The 18,830-nt window shown below is 45.9% G+C and overlaps 1 protein-coding gene across 2 annotated transcripts in view; it reads left to right on the top strand.

Moving 5' to 3' along the window:
* The window catches only part of LOC138245589 (uncharacterized), a 1,324,589-nt gene that overhangs the window by 294,026 nt on the left and 1,011,733 nt on the right, over positions 1-18,830 (top strand). For both annotated transcript variants that reach the window (XM_069199313.1, XM_069199321.1), the window contains 2 exons: positions 64-273; positions 9,786-10,663. In XM_069199313.1, the coding sequence (XP_069055414.1) occupies positions 64-273; positions 9,786-10,663 (1,088 nt within the window). The remainder of the gene's footprint in view (positions 1-63; positions 274-9,785; positions 10,664-18,830) is intronic.

Below are 18,830 nucleotides of genomic sequence, written 5' to 3'. Positions count from 1 at the left end.
CTACTTTTAGCTGGTTTCAAACTCCTCCGTCATACTTAATTAACTGTGGATTTTGCTTTTAAGGATTTCAAACAGCTGACTAATGAGTTTTCAACATTGCTGGAGTTTGCCACCAAGGAGCGGCCTTTGGCTATTGTCCTAGATGACCTGGACGAATTATCTGACGAAGGTGATGTTAATTTGTCCTGGTTACCTGCAGAATTGCCCCTTCATGTCTACATCATCTTATCCACATCTGACAACTCGGAACATTCCTGCTTAAAGGCAATTGAGGTAACATATGGTTGTTTTACATTTTAGCAGATTTATGTAGTATTGAATAACACCAGACTAGACCAATAATCTTCAAATGTTTGTAACATGACCCACTTCCCTTCTGCAAAATATTTGAGTGATGGCCTTTATCCCCTATTCATGTGGCCATCAGGGTATGGTAAGGGTGTGACTGGGGTCAGGTGGCATACTGAGAGGTCAGTTGCCCCTTACCAACGTTGGCTGGGGAAGGGCAGAAAGCGTATCCAGAAATGATTTGCCCATGCTCATGAAGTGGCTAGAGAGCAGATGACATGTAACTGGAGACACCACGGAATTTTGCATTATCTATCATGGAAACTTCATAACAATTTTTAAAATTACCCGCAAACGAATTTAAGTACAGTTATGCCATATCATTCGCTTATTATTACATATTTAAAAAAGCAGTAGTGTAAACATGAATAAGATTCCACCATATTTTGGCAGGATCGGCATATAAAATATGTGCATTTAGTAGAGGATACAATAATACAGATCACTTTTTCATAAACCTTACCCTCATTAACCCAAATTGCTCTCTGTATGAATGCTCACACTCATTAGCATTGGTCAGGATTAGTGAGCCACTGTCAAAACCCTGCATTACAGAAGCTGTGGCACTGTTCAATTTGAGATTTTGTGATGCGCCAAATTTCTTCTACACTGCAAATGGGAGAATATGTTTGAAGCATGTGTGGCTGTAGATACATGTGCTTTGCATACTCCTATCATCTAGTGTTGGGTCCGGATGTCTACAAGTTGCTTTTCTTTAAAGAAAGTCTTTCGAGTCACGAGGTCTAGTGACTCCTCCTCTCGGTGATAATGCGCATGGACATTGACTCCATTGTTAGATTGTTTTCTAACCACCATCAGGTTCGGGGGTGTGCCCCTTTGCTCCATTGTCGATTCTGTCAAAGTTTGCTTTCAGTTTGTATATCCCATCCATTTGTCAGTGTTGTTTTTTCGATTGCGTTCTCCATCTGTGCATCAGACCTCATCTACAGCATTTTGGTTTCTTTTGATTGTGGCTCTACTAGGGTCTCACCCTCTGGGGCCTCGTTTGGACTCCATCACACCCGTTTAAGAATGCCTGACTGGTGATGGAATGAACACCCATCAGCTTCTGCTTCCACTTCATATCCAGCCACACACTGGACACATACTGGCAAAGGCTTCCACTCCCATGCCTCCACTACCACTTAAAAGAAAACTGACCTTTCAAGAGGCTTTGGACATGTCTGTTCCTCCCAAGCAGAGGAAAAGAGTGGGCAAGGCTACCAGCCCTTTGCCTCCTCTGCCTGCTTTGCCACCCCCACCGCCACCTCCTCCTCTACCAGCATCACCTTCTCCACCACATGATGGACAAGATCCATAAGTCATATTGCCACAAGGGTCTCCACAGTCAGACACTGCTGGGTATGGTGGGGCACATGACACATTTGGGACACCACCAATAGGTGACCCATGGGATATGTGTGATCCTGATCCACTTTTTTGCTTGGTATTGTTGTAGTTTGGCTAGGCAAGACTGCTGGTTTAAGGATGACAGTACTTATGTTTGTATTTGTCCATGCCAGTCCTACAACAAGTCGCAACTGTCGTCCCAACCCTCCCGGCTCAAAAACAGCACAACACCAAAAACCCAAACAGTAAAAGGTGACTTATGGCAGCCTTTATGCATGGACTCAAGAGTCTGACATCTCAGGGAGTGTTGTGGTTAAACGGAGATTACCCCTTTCTCACACGAACAACATGTCTCAATCAAACAAAGGCAATGAAGGAGAAGCAGTGAAGTTTTCAATAGGTTTTATTAACAAAACTCCAATCTACGATAAATTGCATGGTCTGCAATGATTAGGATAATGAATAATGCAAGAAACAGAATGGTAAAGACAAGAGTAATTAATACAAAGACCCCCACCATCTTGCAATGACATGAAGTGACATGAGATGTGAAATATGTCCTGATACCCTAGTATAACGAACCTAATCTCTAACCTAAAAGAGAGCTAGGTGTGTTAAACCTAATCTGCCAATGCCATGTCCATGAAAAGAGCCCCCACCAACCCTCAACTTGTAATGAGGTCTCTAGCTCAGACTCTGTAGCGACACCAAGACTGGGTCAGCGTCAAGGCGACGTGCAGCATGGATAGCAGTGATGGGATCTGGTCGGAATCCCTCTGACAATCTGTCTAAGTGAGGTGCATTTATACAGATCTGCTTGGACCCCTGACATAAGTCTGTTCCCAAACCATAGATAACAAGACAGGCTTGGGATGTCAATTTATGTAAACAATTTCCTCGAAGGCGTGAAGAGGGAAAGTACCTAGTGTGAATACCTACAGTTTATTTATCTCTGTCGCTTGATATTGACGCCTTAGCGTGGTGGCACTGATAACGTGAAACTAAAGCATTGGCCTAACTAGAAACAATGCAGCCATCTGGGAAACATATAATTAAATAATTACACTAAAACAGAGCAACCTAAGTAGGGTAAAAGTCACTAGGTGACTGGGGTACAGGTCTGCAAGCCAGAAGGCTAAGCTAACTCCTATTTCCCATTAAAACAAGATAAGATTCACTATTCACTCACCAACCCTGGGTTCACAACACTGCTAGACCTCTCTGTAGTTCCACACGCGAGGCTTCCCAACAGGCCAGACCTTCTCACCCTGAACCATGGAGAAATCAGACACCCAGATCCCAAAGCTCTCAACTTGGCAATTTGGCTCCTGAGGTCAAAGAAATTTGGTTACTTTCATTTGCCACCTGAATGTATGACCGTTCTTAATAAAGCAGGTAGACCAACCACTACAGCTTGCCGCACAGCAAAACAGAAAAGGTTTGTTTGCTACTGTTACACTTTGACTCATTAAAAGCCAATGTTCAAGACATTGTATGCTACTTGCTTCATCTAAACAAAAAAAGCTGGTTTAGTGGTCACAGCTATAGGATTACATCTTGCTGCAATGGCTGCTTATCTTCAGAATAGACAACATGTCTCCTTATTCAAAATACCGGTCATTAAAGCCGTCATGGAAGGGGTCAAAAGAGTTATTCCACCACAGGTTTCCTGCACCCTAATGGAATCCTAATGTTGTTCTAACACACCTTATGGACTCTCCATTTGAGCCACTGCATACATGCCATATTCAGATCCTTTTCTGGAAAGTGGCATTTTTAGTCACTCAGACGTGTTAGTGAGCTTCAGGCTTTAACCTTGGAAGAACATTTCTTCTATCTACAAGGAGAAAGTGTAGTCTTACGTACAAACCCTAAATTTCTCCCTAAAGTTGTCTCCGATTTTCACGTCAATCAATCAATTGAGTTACCAGTTTTTTTCCACAACCAGATATAGCTGTGGAGAGGGCTCCCCATACATTAGATGTAAAAGGGCCCTTATATTCTACATTGATAGAACAAAATCTTTCAGAAAAGCCAAGCAACTTTTTATTGCTTTTTCACCTCCTCATAAAGAGAACTATGGCCCTCATTACGACCCTGGCGGTGGGTGATAAAGTGGTGGTAATACCGCCAACAGGCTGGCGGTAACTACTGCCAAATTATGACCATGGAGGTGATATCTCCGATAGAGAGCCAGTGTACCACACTGACCGCAGGGCGGAAACGAGTCACGACAACGTTAGCCACCTACAGCCAGGCGGAAGACAAAGTTCCGCCTACCATATTAGGACCCTGCAAACCACCACCTTTTCCGGGGTGGTACCAATGCCATCAAAAGCCTGGCAGAAAAAAAGCACAAAAGTCAAAGGACTCACCATTGGAGACACAGGGAAGAACCAACCCGCCATGGAGCCCGAACTGCAAGTTTTCCCGATGATCTTCTACGTTATGCTCCACCTGGAACACCAGTGCCGGCGAAGATGACGACGGTGAGTACAGCCGCCTAGCACACAAGGGAGGGTGGGAGGAAAAAGAGACTGACACGCACAACACACACCCGACACACACAAACCATACACACAACCAGCTGCATTACCAAAACAATTTGACCCCGAAAATCTGCAGAATAATGCAAGGACAACTGGAATTGACAAAAGTGATTATAATCAGTTCAACAACAAAATTAATAATCCAATTTGGTCATGAAACAGATATGTACACTTGTATAAAAAAGGGACACTGCCCAGTCTCTAGTTCAAAGGGCCCACATGGCCACAGGGCACAGTCCAAGGCCCAACTCGACTCCTGCCCAAATCCAGATAGAACACTGCAGGAGCATCAGTTGTCAAATAGGCAGGCCCCTCAGGGGGAGGGGGTGCACCTCAGCCGGATGCGAGAACAATCCCACTGGTTCTGGAGGGGGCAACATGCCCTGTACTTTGCCCTGGGGAGTGCAAGGCCGCAGTCTCTCAAGTGGATGAATACCCCACTGGTTCTGGAGGGGGAAGCACGCACAGTAGCCCCTTGAGTGTGGATTACATGGTGTCTGCCGGCGGTGATGGCTGCACGGTGGTGGTGTTTGTGGGAGGCTCCTGATCAGCCCTTGCACTCTGTGATGGCTACATGCTGGTGGTAGTTGGGGAGGCTCCTGGGCAGCCCCTACACTCTGTGATGACAGCACTGTGGTGGTGGTTGTGGGAGGCACCTGGTCAGCCCCTGCACTCTGTGATGGCTGCATGCTGGTGGTAGTTGGGGGAGGCTCCTGGGCAGTCCCTGCACTCTGTGATGACAGCACATCCATGGCTGGCGGTGGAAGATCTGTCACAGCAGCTGGTGGTAGCAGTGTTTGCCTGAAAGCTTCCGCTGGCATAGAGTGCCTCTTCTCCTCCTGGTCATGGGTTGGGGATCCCTTACCCTTCCTGGCAGGGGTGGACGGGCTCTTTCCCTCTCTGCCTGCTGGTGCAGGCTTCTTCCCCTCTCTACCTGCTTGTGCAGGCTCCTTCCTCTTCTTCCCAGCTGGTGCAGGCTCCTCCCCTTCTTCTCAGCTCCTTTCCCTTCTTTCCAGTTGGTGCAGGCTCCTTCCCCTTCTTCCCAGCTGGTGCAGGCTCCTTCCCCTTCCTCACAGCTGGTGGCGGACTCTTCCCTTTCATTCCAGGTTGTGCTGCCTCCTTCCCCTTCAGTGTTGTTGTTCTGGTATCCCTACCACCATGAGTAGGTGGTGCTACCACTGGCCCTGTGGACTGTTTGGCTGAGGTGCTGGGATGTGTCCTTGTTACCCTGCCCATATGTGCAGGACAGGGGCGAGGAGTAGGGAATTGGTCAATCTGGGAAAGGAAAAGGTTTTTAGGGACGTTGGGGCAGGAGGAGGGAGGAGTAATGGGAGTGGAGGATGAAGGGGTAGTCGTCGGAGGTGAATGTCTACTGGATTTGGGTGCAGGTGCATGTGCGGTATGCTGTTGTGAGGTTGATGGCTGTTGGGTGTCTGAGTGCTTGCGTTTGTGTCCTTTAGGAGGGGGTGTACAGACACAGTGGGAGAGGACACAGGGGATGTGTGCATGGATGTTGTGGAGGTGTCTGCCAGTGAGGTGTGTGTTCTGCTTAGTGTGGTGATGATGCTGGTAGTGGATTTTGATGTAGTGCATGCAGGTGTGAGTGTGGATGTAACTGGGTGGAAAGTGGAGGAGGAGGGGGAGACAGTGGAGACAGTGGATGTTGTTGTGTCTCCCACCGAATGGTGTTTGTGTTAGTGCCTGTGGGATGAAGTGTGGTGCTTGTGTTTGCCTGTGCCACTCTTGTGTTTTTTCTTGTGTACATGCTCATCTGCCTGTGTGCTTGGGATGGGTTGGGGCGGAGAAGAATGGGACTGGGACGTTGGTGGGGGGGATGGTTGAAACAGGGACAATAGCTGCCATCAGAGAGGAGGCCAGAGCCTGAATCCTACTCTGTTGGGTGGCCAATCCACCGTGAATGCCCTCCAGGAATGCATTGCATTGCTGCATCTGAGATGCCAGCCCCTGGGTGGCATTCACAATGGTTGATTGCCCTACAGAGATGGATCTCGGGAAGCCAATAGCCTCCTCACTCAGGGCAGCAGGGCTCACTGAGGCGTGATATCATTCAAACATCCTCTTATTGAAGATAAAGACCTTGCTTCAGTTGAATCTTTCTTCTCTAACAGATCCCAAGAAATTCAGCTGGGTACCTTTTCATCCCCACCTGCTCCTCACCTTTGGAACGTGTCTCAGGACTTAGCTTTGCTTCCACTACTTTTCAATTTGTACATCCAGCCCTTATTGTCACTACTCAACCAGTTTAATTTCAAGTTTGCCTATATACCAATGACATTCAGATCATCTTTAACATAAAAGATAATCCTGTTAATCTCTCCACCGTGGTGTCAGTTATGCTAAACCCAGTGGCTCCTGGGATGTGTCAAAATTACCTTAACCTCAATCCAACAAAAAACAAACTTCTGCCTGTTTACAACAGAATAAATCAAAGGGACATGTCTCTCTGGCCACACCAAGTGAGAGAATGTTCCTGCCCAGTCTTCTCAGTGAGGTTTTCTTCCAGACTCTGAGTCCCATTTAGATCTTGGTGTTAATTATACTCCATCGAAGCGTGACTACTCCGTCACCGTCATTGCCAAACCCATCCAAAAGCACAACAGAGTAAGGGCCAGCGGAGAAATGGCTGCATGCCAGGCCACCCTATCAGAACGGCAGATATTTAGTCATTTTTTTTACAAGGTGGAGAGGAGAAGTAAAATGTAAATAATGCTTGCCCCGCCATGAGAGGTGACTCCCAGGGCGAGGTGAGCATTACTTTTTTTTACTTAAAAAAGAAAATGCCGTTTTGGGATTTTCTGTTTTAAATAAAAAATAATATGTTTGGTGCAGGGTTGCTTCATGCTGATGCAGCCCTGCACCAAACCGCAAGATGCATGCAGGAACCTCCGTGACAGTTGCTTTATAAATGGCTCCCAGCTTGTTGGTAACTTATAAATTAGGCGTTCGGGACCCCCACCATGGCAACAGAGTTATTTACTTTACCCAATCACCAATATGTAAGTGAGGTCCTCTGACTTGAACATAAAGAAGCAAATCTCCAGCGTCACCTCATCTTCCACAAGATTTGTTTACTACACCACGCCATACCATTCTTTTCCTTCTCTCTTAAGATCATGTTTGCTAAACACTTTTGTCCAGTCATGCTTCGATTATTGCAACCCTGCTTATCTTGATTTTCCCCAAAAATCTAGAAAAATCACAATGGTTATCCAGATCAATATTTAATCTTAAGAAATTGGATTAAATCTCTGGCTATATATGATAATAATTACATTTGCTCCCAGTGAAAAAATAAGTTCTTCTTAAATCGTCATGCAGTATGTATAGTAACTTTCATGGCAGAGCTCCAAACATTCTTATGGATAATTTGAATAAGGATGTCCCTGCTAGAAGCTGCAGATCTTGTAATAATGACAGTTTCACAGTTCCCCTCTATAGATTCAACAAATATGGCATCAGAGACTTCAGGATACACGGGCCACAGTATGGAATTCAATTCCAAAAGAGATTCGTTTTCAACCTCAGATGATAATATTTGGGAAAGCTTTAAAACTCGGGCTTTTCTTGCAATAACATCAATAAGCAGAGATCTTCCTTTCTTGTGATGAAGTGTCAAGAAACTGTTTTGAGTGATAGCCACGGTACATAAATCCCCTTAAATATTAATAATAGTCTTCATAAACCATAAAGCAAATTCTGGTCCTTGGCCCCTCAAAACTCCTTAGCCAAACTGATGCCCTTTGCCTACCATTCACTTATTTGTGAACTCTTACCGATCAAAATGAAATCATGACACCTGAAAGAGATGTAGAATAGCGCATTAAAACTTCGTTTCTTCAAACCAGGCTGCTAAGAAAAACACTTCTGTTAATCTCAAAACAATGGCACACCTTTTTGGCCCAATCAAGTCTAGAATATGCTAATGCTTTGTACCAAGGACTTTCAGCATCCCAAACCATAATGCTGCAGACGGTGCAAAACAAGGCATGTGCCCTCAGAACTAGATGCAAATGTAGAGGTGACCTACAATTCTTTGAGGTAGCCTCGACCTGTGGAACAACCAGTCAAGGAAAATGTGCCACTCCCAATCACTGACGCAGTTCAGGTCAAGATTCATGCCATTCCAGTTCTAACACCATGAATCAAACATCTACCACTTCTGCCACCCTTGTGTGATATGATATCCATTATGTATTTTTAAGTGTGCTTCGCCTATAGTCAATGCAGTAGGCCTAAGAATGCCCAATCTACATAATCAGTGTAACTGTGACCATCCAGATATACCACCACACCGGCACAGTTCTGATCACTCTAAACCTGTCACATCAGCCCTCAGGTATGCCAAATTCTTTGTTTTGCCATTACTGAATCCTAGATCACTGTAGCCAACATCAATCAGTCCCTCTCTAATTAAATGTAACTATAATGTATAACAAGCATTTGCAATGCAACGGGTCTCGCATTTGCTCGAGTTAGAGCTATTAGCGTTGTAAACTCGTAACCGGACTTTTCTTGCCACACAAATTACAAGAAAAAAAACACAACGTGATGATCGTGCTGAAATTGAAAACGGAAAAACCGAGCGCAATTGCGCTATGTAAACCCCAGCGCGTTCACGCTGCGTGGGAAATAAAAAGATAAAGTAGTCCAGAAGCCATGCTGAAATCATCGAGCCTCGAATTGTTTCAGTAGTTTACCGGTGCTGTGTAGGTGGGCTAAACACCAGAAAAGGCATGACGTATGCATGCCTTTCACAAATGAAAGCAAGCGGATTTTAAAAGGCAAGCCTAAGAACCAATGTGAGTGACTGACGTGACATGGGTGTGGTTAGAAGCCCAAAGAGAGATTATAGCATGGAACAGAGCTCTTTGCGCGCGCCCATAAAATCTATTTAACTTTACACCTAGAAGCAATTTAGTTCTCCAGTCTACATGCAAAATGAACAATTACAGTACATCCCAAACTGCACTCTTTTTGCACTTAATAAACAGTTGTTACTATTCCCCCAAAAAGTGCTACTTTCACTCTTGCTGAGATGCTGAGGCATGAGTCACTGCTCTGCAGCTCCCATATGGATTTCTTAAGTGTGTCCTTTGCCCACTGAGCTAGGTTTGCAAGAGAATGGCAGTATATTTTGTTATCAATAGCATTCTCATTTAGGTCTTATATAGAAACAGAACAGACCTTAATGGTAAGTACTGTATACTGATCTATGAAATAAGCCCATTTATTTTAACATAAATCGTGGCAACAATGCCTTCTTTTTTCTTTCAGAGGTGAACCCATGTGATTGCCCTCTACGAAATCTCAGTGCTGCATTATATTTTACTCATAGTAAACCACTGAGAGATATCATGAATAAAAAACAAATTTGCACAAAAATGAAACTTTGTTTTGCCTGCAAAATGGAATCCCATGCATTCATTCATAATATCTAGAGTTACATGGTGTTGGGTTGCTGTTTGGTCTTGAGAACAAAATTCTGGTTCTAATGTGTATCTTTATTCTTCTTTACAGAAGTGCACAGTGCAGGCGAACATTCTTAGGGTGCCCGCCCTCAGCAGTGCTGAAATTGAAGCAATGATTAGAAGCTGGTTGGAAAAAGATCACCGGAGGCTGACACGTGGTCAGGAGAAGGCCTTGCTGGAAGCTTGTACTGCTTGCCCGTTACCTCTTTATGCAGTCTGTGCTTACAGCGAATCAAGTGTATGGACCTCATTCAGTCCAGACACAGAGATCTCTCTGCCACCAGAGTTATCGAGAATATTCTCCTCTTTGCTGGGCAGGATGGAAAAGAACCATGGGGTGCAAGTGGTTAAGAAGACATTAGGCTACATTGCACTGTCAAGAAACGGAATTACCGAAGAGGAACTGCTTGATCTTTTGTCATTGGACCAGGCGGTAATGCAGGAGATAAAACAATACCAGAACATGTCGGCTTCACTCTTCCCACAAGGGCTCTGGCTGAAACTCCGTAGTGACTTTGGTGCTCATCTGGTGGAACAAAGAACGGAACAGACATATGTTGTCTGGTGGGCTCACTCAGCTTTCCGGCAGATGTGCATTGACAGATACTTGAAGTCAAAGGAGGTGCAGCTGTCTTATCATTCCACATTTGCTGACTACTATCTGGGGAGCAAGAGCCGCCACCGTGTCTGGAAAGGGGACAAAGACTACATGCCCCTGGCATGGATCTTCAAGGAGGGAACCAAAGTAAATTATGTCTTCAATCTCCGTAAACTTCTTGGCACATCATATCACTTAATCCAGTCCAAACAAATGTCCAGGCTGATGACAGAATGCCTATTTAAGTATGAGTACCTGCTGCACAAACTATGGTCCTCGTCTATCATTGATGTAGAAGAAGATGTAAAAGCAGCTATCAATCCTGAAAGGTGAGTATGTAAAAACTAAATCAGTGGACCTAGCCATATGTAATGCTCTGCATAACTGTGAGGTGGATAATAGGTGCCATCCCATTTGGATCAATGTTAATTTGCTGAACATATATTATTTTCAACATCTTGTTGGTGAGCACAGCATACTTCTGTTGTCATTTCCAATCAATGAACGCATAAACCGCATAGCTGTAGTTTGCCAATTCTTTCTCGTTTGTCCCTTTGTTTCTTCCATGCCAAGCATATCTTCTCGCGTGATACCCTCACCCATCTTGCATAACATTGCATAGAAATGAAGCTAATTTGGCTTTGAGCCTTTGATTTAAGGCTGTCAAAAACATCTGTCAAGTACAAATATGTTTTAAGCACAGATGGCTTAGAAAAATATGAGGTATTTTGGGAAGACAGTTGTTTAGAACATAGGTGAAGGTGTGTTGCAGTAACATAGTTCAAGTAGAGTCTTCGGAGTAAACAGAGGTACAGCTACTGAAAATGCACCTGCACCCAGAGCAGAGGCTTCATGAAGGCCGAAGAGAGTAAGGAAGGGAGAGTATGTGGTTAGAAAGTCATAATAATATTAACAGTTTAACGTTCAGATATGTAGTTATATATATATATTTTTTAAATAATTGTAAAACTGATGTTTGTCAACAAAAACCTTTATGTTTAATAGATGCTAAATAGCAATGTGTTCTAGCCCAAGATAATGTTTTTAATAAAAATGGTCAAAGTAATTTGTTTGCAAAACACCTCTTACCAATGCCAGACATATTTAAGAGAAGATGTCCTGAAAAGGGCATACGGGTCCTCACATATATTATTCACGCAGCAGACCCGGTGTGTGAATGTTGTTTGGTGAAAAAGTGAGTGTGATATTTTTCGAAGCATTGTGAGTTTTCACAGGAGTGGCCTACAGAGCTATAGCGATACAGCAGTTCTATACTTGGGACCGTAAATATCTTTATAACCGACCTTAAATTTCTGAGGAACTGGTGCAATATAGATGCTCTCTCAGCAGGGCCCTGCAGTGCTATATACTCCGCATTGTAGGCCTTCTAACAGTCTCAAGCATTGTATTCACTGAAGGTCCTACATGATTCTATGCTTTCTCAGTACTGCATAATGTAATATATGCAGCTCAGTTAACCAACTAATTTCTCCTGGGTAAATACAAAATGTAAGCACGCCTCTCTCTTTCTGTCAGTTTTTTTCTCTTTCACTCTCTCGCTCTTTCTTTAGCTTTCTCTCTCTCTCACAGCTGAACTCTCAGAAGTTAACCTGTGAAAGTTAACCCGTAACAGCCCTGCCCCATAGACTGTCAATCCGCATACTGTAGCATCCTGATTGCGTCTTTATGTGCTGTAGGCAGCGTGAGTTCTTGTGCTGATGCTGGGAAGAGTCCGAAAGTAAAGCAGGGTTTTTAAGACCTCAGTCAGCAGGCTTGAGATATACCCGCGGAGGAGCGAGTGAGGAGTGCCTGTACACATTTGAAGCCATCCCCCGAACCGGAACAGGAAGCAGAGGAGAAGGAAGGAGGAGGAGGAGTCGCGTCCCAGCGCGTCTGTCCTCCCGAGCGCCAAAGCGACGAAGCCCCGCTTGTTGCCTTGAAGCCCTGAGGCACCTGAAGCCCGACTACCAGGGCCGGCACAGCGGGAGCGCCAGCAGCGGGAGGCCAGGGCAGGACAGGGCAGCAGGAGCAGGTGGCAGAGAGTGTGGGAAAGAACGTTTTTTTTTAGGGTGCAGGTTCGGAGGGGGAAGGGAGCCGTGAAGGCCGCTAAGGCCGGTGCCCCCTCCGTCAGCCCGCACCAACGCGGGGCACACGAGGCTCACGTCACGCCGGCAAGCCAGTTTATCCAGGAGGGGGGAACCCCGAAGCCACCTGGGCCACTCAGGAGTGCCAGGCAGTGGCAGTGGCAGTGGACCAGCAGGACCTGACTCCAGTGGGACTCTTGGTGGGCCCAGGCCCAGGCATACAACGGTGAGTGAGGTAGGAGGGTTGAGGTATTTTGGGGGGCAGGGGGTCTTGGTAGTTCCTGTGGGGCTTGGTGAGGAGTGGTAAGGCGTGCGAGGTGGTGTTCAGAGGTTGGTGGCCGGTTGGTGAGGGGTGATGCCGGGTTCTGGAGCACGCCCTAAGTGTGGTGGGGTTCGGCAGTGCGGCTGCACGTTCCCGCTGCCTCTGCGCGCCCTGGTCTCTGCCCACCACCTGCCTGGGGCCCCATCACCATCGCTCCGCGGTCTTCTCCCTCTCCTCGGGGGTCCTCTCTCTCCTCTCCCCTCCCCCCACCCTCACCTCACTCACACTCCTCTCGCCTGGCTCGCACCCATCCAGCCAACTCTATGCTATCCCAAACTACTTTTCAGCAATCAAACAATCCCCCCCCCAAAAAAGGGGAAACTTGCGTCAAGAATCCTTCGAACTGCACAGCTGGCCAGGAGAGTGCCGGGTGAGCGTGGTCGTGTTAGTTAGCGGCCACGGAGTGACTGCACCAGGGCAGCACGGAAGCGGCCCAGCTAGGTCTGGGTGCAGCCTGTGGGCGCCCTGTGTGCCCCGCTCACCAATAGCACCTAATACCGACAACCCCTTCCTGAGGAGTCCAACTCTTCATCAGCTGCTGCATCACCTTACCTACCAACATTCAGCAGGAGGCTTTGGGCCAAGGATCCATCCATTTCCCTCCAGCCAGGGTGAGCGCAGCAGTCTTAGTAAACTGCAGCAGAGAGTGCGCACCGGGCCACACGGAAGCGGCCCTGCCAGGTCCGTGTGCAGCTTGTGAGAGTCCCGGGTGCCCCGCTCACCGAGCATCTCAGGTCATCAAAGCTAGTCCATCCGTCTCAAGTAAATTGAGTTCCTCCCGCAGAAATCTGGGCTAAGAGAACTCAGCCATGAGATCAGGACGCCTCAGGTTGCCGACAAAGGGTAAAGTCAAAACTTCAAGACCTCAAAGGGGGGCGCAAAGGAAGGAAAACTGCTCCGCACAGAGCCCACAAAATAGTAGGTCGGATCAGCAGGCACCACCCCTTACTCCCTTGCAGGTCTACCTCAAGAAAACAGGTTTTTCCAACAAGTCTACCTTTCTAAAAGATCCAGCCGCAGCCTTCTTCTCAAATCTTGACACCGACGTGGACCTGCCAACCCCTTTGGTTCCACAACCAATGGCCACTGGGCAGTTGAGGCTCGAGGTACCAACAAACCCCACTCAACAATTAGGGGTCGATTTACCCGTCCAGGAAGCTTCAAAGCGTCTGACCCCCGAAGTACATAATGACCGCACAGCTCATGAACGACCAAACGTCTCCAGGGTCACTAGCAGCCCAACAGTGCGTAAAAATCTGCAGGCGGGCAGTATTGTAACCACGGCCCAGGTTCATGTTCAAGAGAGGGAATCTTCTCAAAGTGACCAACAGCAGGGCGCATCTATTAATCCTAGTAACACAGAGCTTTTACTCTCCACAGGTATCTCGATAGAGGTACACAACGACATCGTGCATAAGGGAATGCGCCAACAATCGACCCCCATCTCGCGGTCAAATCTTAATACCCAGGGGAGCAATGAGAGATTGGATATGGGCTTTGAAGTAGCTACAGGAATAATGGAAGACTCTTGGTTGCAGTCGCTCTCAATAACAAACAACAAAGACCTAGGTGAAGCATTGGACCTAAAAACCCTTGAATTAATGAATCCTAAATATCAGTATTTAAACAAACCGCTACTGGTGGGTAGCACCGAATACAGTTCCTCTACACCGCAACAAGAAAGGCCACCTAACTCAATTATGGAAATTTCAAGTGGTATAAGAAACCCACAACATGACGTCGTAGCAATGGCAAGAAGCATCTTGACTATTTCTCCTCTGGAGGCTATCAATAGAGAAGGTAAAACATTCTTCTCCAAAAGTCCCTCTCATGCAGGTTACCCGAGCAGCGAAATGGAAGATCTCACTCGATTACATGCCTCACTGTTAAATGCTCTACACACTTCAACGACGGCTCTTAACATGTAATCGGATAAGCTTCACTTACAAATGGACCTAATGAATGTTATGGCAATAAACATCGCTGACATCAATCGTAAGCTGTATCTGCTGGCCATTCAGCCATTGGAGCAGATATCTAATCAACAGCAAGCCTTTTGCAACTGTGGCCCAGTAATAGATAAACTAAGCATGCTACCAACTATTCTAACAGAGATACTGCAGAAAGTTAAAACAAGCAATATCGAGGAAGCAATATTCAATACTACAAGCCACGATTCAGGTGATATAGTCAGTCTTCAAAAGACACCAGGTTTAGCGGCAAGTAGTCCTACAAAAAAAGAGGCAACTACCCAGGGTATATACTCAATTAGTACGGATGAATCGTCACAGCTGAAAGAAGTAGTGCCCACTAATTCTGAGTGTACAAACGAGCGTTCAGCTCGAAAACCGAAACACCTAACTAAGAGACAAAAAAAGCGAGCCAGGAAGGCAAGGAAACAAACATGTGCCAAAGCAGCTAATGATAATCTTTACTCAATATTTTCGGTGTTCCAGAAACCACAAACCCAAGACCCTGGATCTCCAGGGAATAAGAAGACCCCAAATTACGGGAAAGCCACAAGGGATGGAGCAGTCAATGGTTTAGGTCCGTCATCAACTGCCGCTTCACCAAAGTCAGCTGTACACAGAACGTCTCAGTCAACAATACAATTTCAGTCTAACCCGCATGCCTTGGAGTTGAGGGTGAGGGAAGTTCTGGACCAGGCACCCCGACAGAGGTGTCCAAAGGAAAAAACGCACATGAGTAGCACAAAATCTCCAAACCAACCGGACGCTCTAATACCGAGAAAGGACCAACCATGGTCAATAACAGCCGGAATACTAAGACCAAAGAACGTCCCACACGCAGCGGCATCAGCCGCCACTCTACTCGGTAGGAACAAGAAGCAACTTGTGCCCCAAGTATCACCTTGCCAAGCCACCACTTCGCACGTAGCTGCCACACAATTCGCACCAACTCCCCCGGGTACCACAGTAGGCATCATGTCAAGCCTCAAGTTAGACCCATGGAAAGGATCTTGCACCCAAGCTGGTACCACGCAAGTCATAGAAATTTCCACAGATACAATGTCGGCAATCGACCAAACTACAAACTAATTTAAAGAACAAATACTGATGAGGCAACAGCACAGTCCATAAGTTAGACTCATTAACTCTCACTCTCAGCATACGACTTGCAATCCGGCATCAGTAATATCAGCAGCGAAGAGCTCCAGACAACAAGCCCAAGTCACAGCCACCCCTCTAGGGTGGTCACAATTATAAACAATCAAGGGCTAATAAAAACTAAAGTTACGTTTCATAATAGCCAAACCTCGGCAACCAATTTCTCAAACGAAGTTTCCTCAATCAAACAAACATCCATGTTAGACAGGGTACCATATAGTAGTCAGTTGGAGGGGGGCCAGTTGAGAAGGCCATCGACACAGAGAAACACCGATCACCCCCACCAATTATAATCCACTCAGGCCACAGAGAATGATCGTGAATTAAGGCATATCCTTTTTACCCCGCAATATAAATCACAAGGCCATCAAGACAACTTAAATAGGGGTAACATTCTGAGGCTTCTTGCCGAGTTCCCATCAACTAAGAAAATCGTATCCGCAGACTTGACATCGGGGAAATTCCTCTCTGGCAGCGCTCAAAATGGGCTGGAGCAAACACTAACAATGTGGAGAACAAGTGATATTGCTACATTAATTATGGCAGTCAAACAGCAATTCGAAATATGGGGCATACGGTTATCAGAACCATCCAGTCAACGCTATCCCTTTCCCCTATTGTTACATTTTAGAGAAAAATTGCCAACGGCCATCGAGTTTGTAGGGGGCTCGGAGTCTGGGGAACTGGAACAAAGGCAGTTTAAAGGGAAGGTACCTAACTTAAAAACCAACATTGGCCCCTCAACTGTACTGAAGGGAGAGCAAGATGAATGGAGATGGATGGCTCACACTTTAAACTCAAGGAAAACAATTGACCTAGCGCATTAAATACAGTAAACATTGATCAAAGTTTGGCTGTCACCATAATGTCCTGGAACATTGCCGGTGCAAAAACCATCATAGCAGACGGGTTCACAGCAATGACCAGTTGCAATTATTCCATTATCCTACTACAAGAAACGTGGCTGGAGGACCCAATCGAATTAGGAGGCTACTTGTTACACCACATTAGTGCCAAAAAATCAAATAAATCAGGTAGGCCAAGCAGTGGTCTAGCCACATACATTTCAACGGCACTTTTCAACAGAGCAGTTGGCTTTCTCAAAGACCGACATGCAGGCCATTAAAATCACCTTTAGCAATAATCAGCACGCCCGCTAGTCATTTTTAACGTCTATGCCCATCCGCGGAAAAATCAGAAAGTACTGCTCTTTGATGAATTACTGAAAAGGGTGGAAGAGATAAGATGCGCTAATCCAGTATGGGACATATTAGTGATAGGCGACTTCAATGCTAACTTAATGCACACTCCAGAACCGGACGAGCAACTGGCAGCTGAAAATGCCATATTGTCAGTGCCGCTCCAAACACTGCCAGCGTAGAAAAGACTGGACACAAGGGGTAAACAACTGGTAGAGGCACGAGAGCACATGAGTATGAGGGTACTAAATGGCAGGATCAACGATGACATCCCACCAAGCTTCACTCATCATAGCGCAAAGTCTGCGACAATAATAGACTATACAGCCGTGTCACTTCCTTTGCTAGCTCATGTTAGCAAATTTAAAATTAAACCTACTCTCCATAGTGACCACTCATATCAGCACATAGAACTTGTTTGGAATGCTCCGTGCCTTCTTCCAGCTATAAAGGAACTAGGGACAATAAGATCTATCAACCTAAACCGCCTGATCTGGTCGGAGTCTTCATTACCAAGGCTGTGTAAAAACATAAAACATTTGCTTCATTTGGCAATATGCCAGGACCTACCAACAGTGGAAGCGTGGGCCACTTTTCTTCAGTCAGTACCCTCCCTTGGCCTCGCCAGGTGTCAATTGCCACATAATAATCAGGCAAGGTCTTCAAACCTACCAGTAAAAATTTTACAACTAAGGAAGGAATTGAGGCGCAACCTTAGACTAATAAAAGATAGTTCTCCCACACCAACCCAATGCGCCCAAATAAAAGCCCTACGAAAAAATTACAAGAATCAGATATGGCAAATGCAAACCAAAAAGGAGGACGACTTCTGGCTCAAATTACTTCATAATTCAAGGAAGGCTAATTCAAGGGCCTTTTGGACAACAGTGAATGGAATCGGCCGTCAGGTAAGAATAATAAACTTCACATCAGTCCCAGAAGGAAAATGGGTGGAATACCTTGCCAACATTTTCTTTAAACCACCCTCAGCTGAAGTAAATCAGCCTCTGAAGGAGTCAATAAAACTCACAGACATCAGTCAGAGCGGGGCAGGGTTTAGCGCCAAGAACGTCGCCCTAGACATCAGGAAGGGTCGCAGGGATGGGGCCCCTGGTCCTAATGGTCTTCCGCAAGCCATCTTCAAGGCTGACCCTGAATATTGGTCAACAACACTGTCAATCCTGTACACTGAAGTTGAATGTAACACAATCATTCCAGAAAGTTGGAGAGGATCTATCATTAACCCAATATACAAGGGGGGTTGTAGAGCAAACCCAGCCATTTACAGATTGATAGCGTTAATTGACAGCGAGGCCAAATACTTCGCCACCTTAGTCCTGGCCGACCTGCTCAATTGGTCAAACTCAAATAACCTGATTCCTTTGAATCAAACTGGTTTTAGGAAGGATATGGTACAGTGATTAACATTCTTACACTAGGAGACATTGCCAACCGAGCAAAATGCTTAAAGAAAAAACTATATGTTCGGTGGCATGTGTAGCTGCAGATACACATGCTGTGCATAGTCCGCCGTCTGGTGTTGGGTCGGAGTGTTACAAGTTGTTTTTCTTCGAAGAAGTCTTTTTGAGTCACGAGACCGAGGGACTCCTCCTCCTTTGTTTCCATTGCGCATGGGCGTCGACTCCATCTTCGATTGTTTTTTTTCCGCCATTGGGTTCGGACGTGTTCCTTTTCACTCCGGGTTTCGGGACGGAAAGATAGTCAAAACTTCGGAAAACTACGTCGGTATTGTTTCGTTCGGT

Source organism: Pleurodeles waltl, chromosome 1_2 (assembly GCF_031143425.1).
Source record: "Pleurodeles waltl isolate 20211129_DDA chromosome 1_2, aPleWal1.hap1.20221129, whole genome shotgun sequence".
NCBI classification, from domain to species: Eukaryota; Metazoa; Chordata; class Amphibia; order Caudata; family Salamandridae; genus Pleurodeles; species Pleurodeles waltl.
This window is presented reverse-complemented; position numbering and strand designations above follow the sequence as displayed.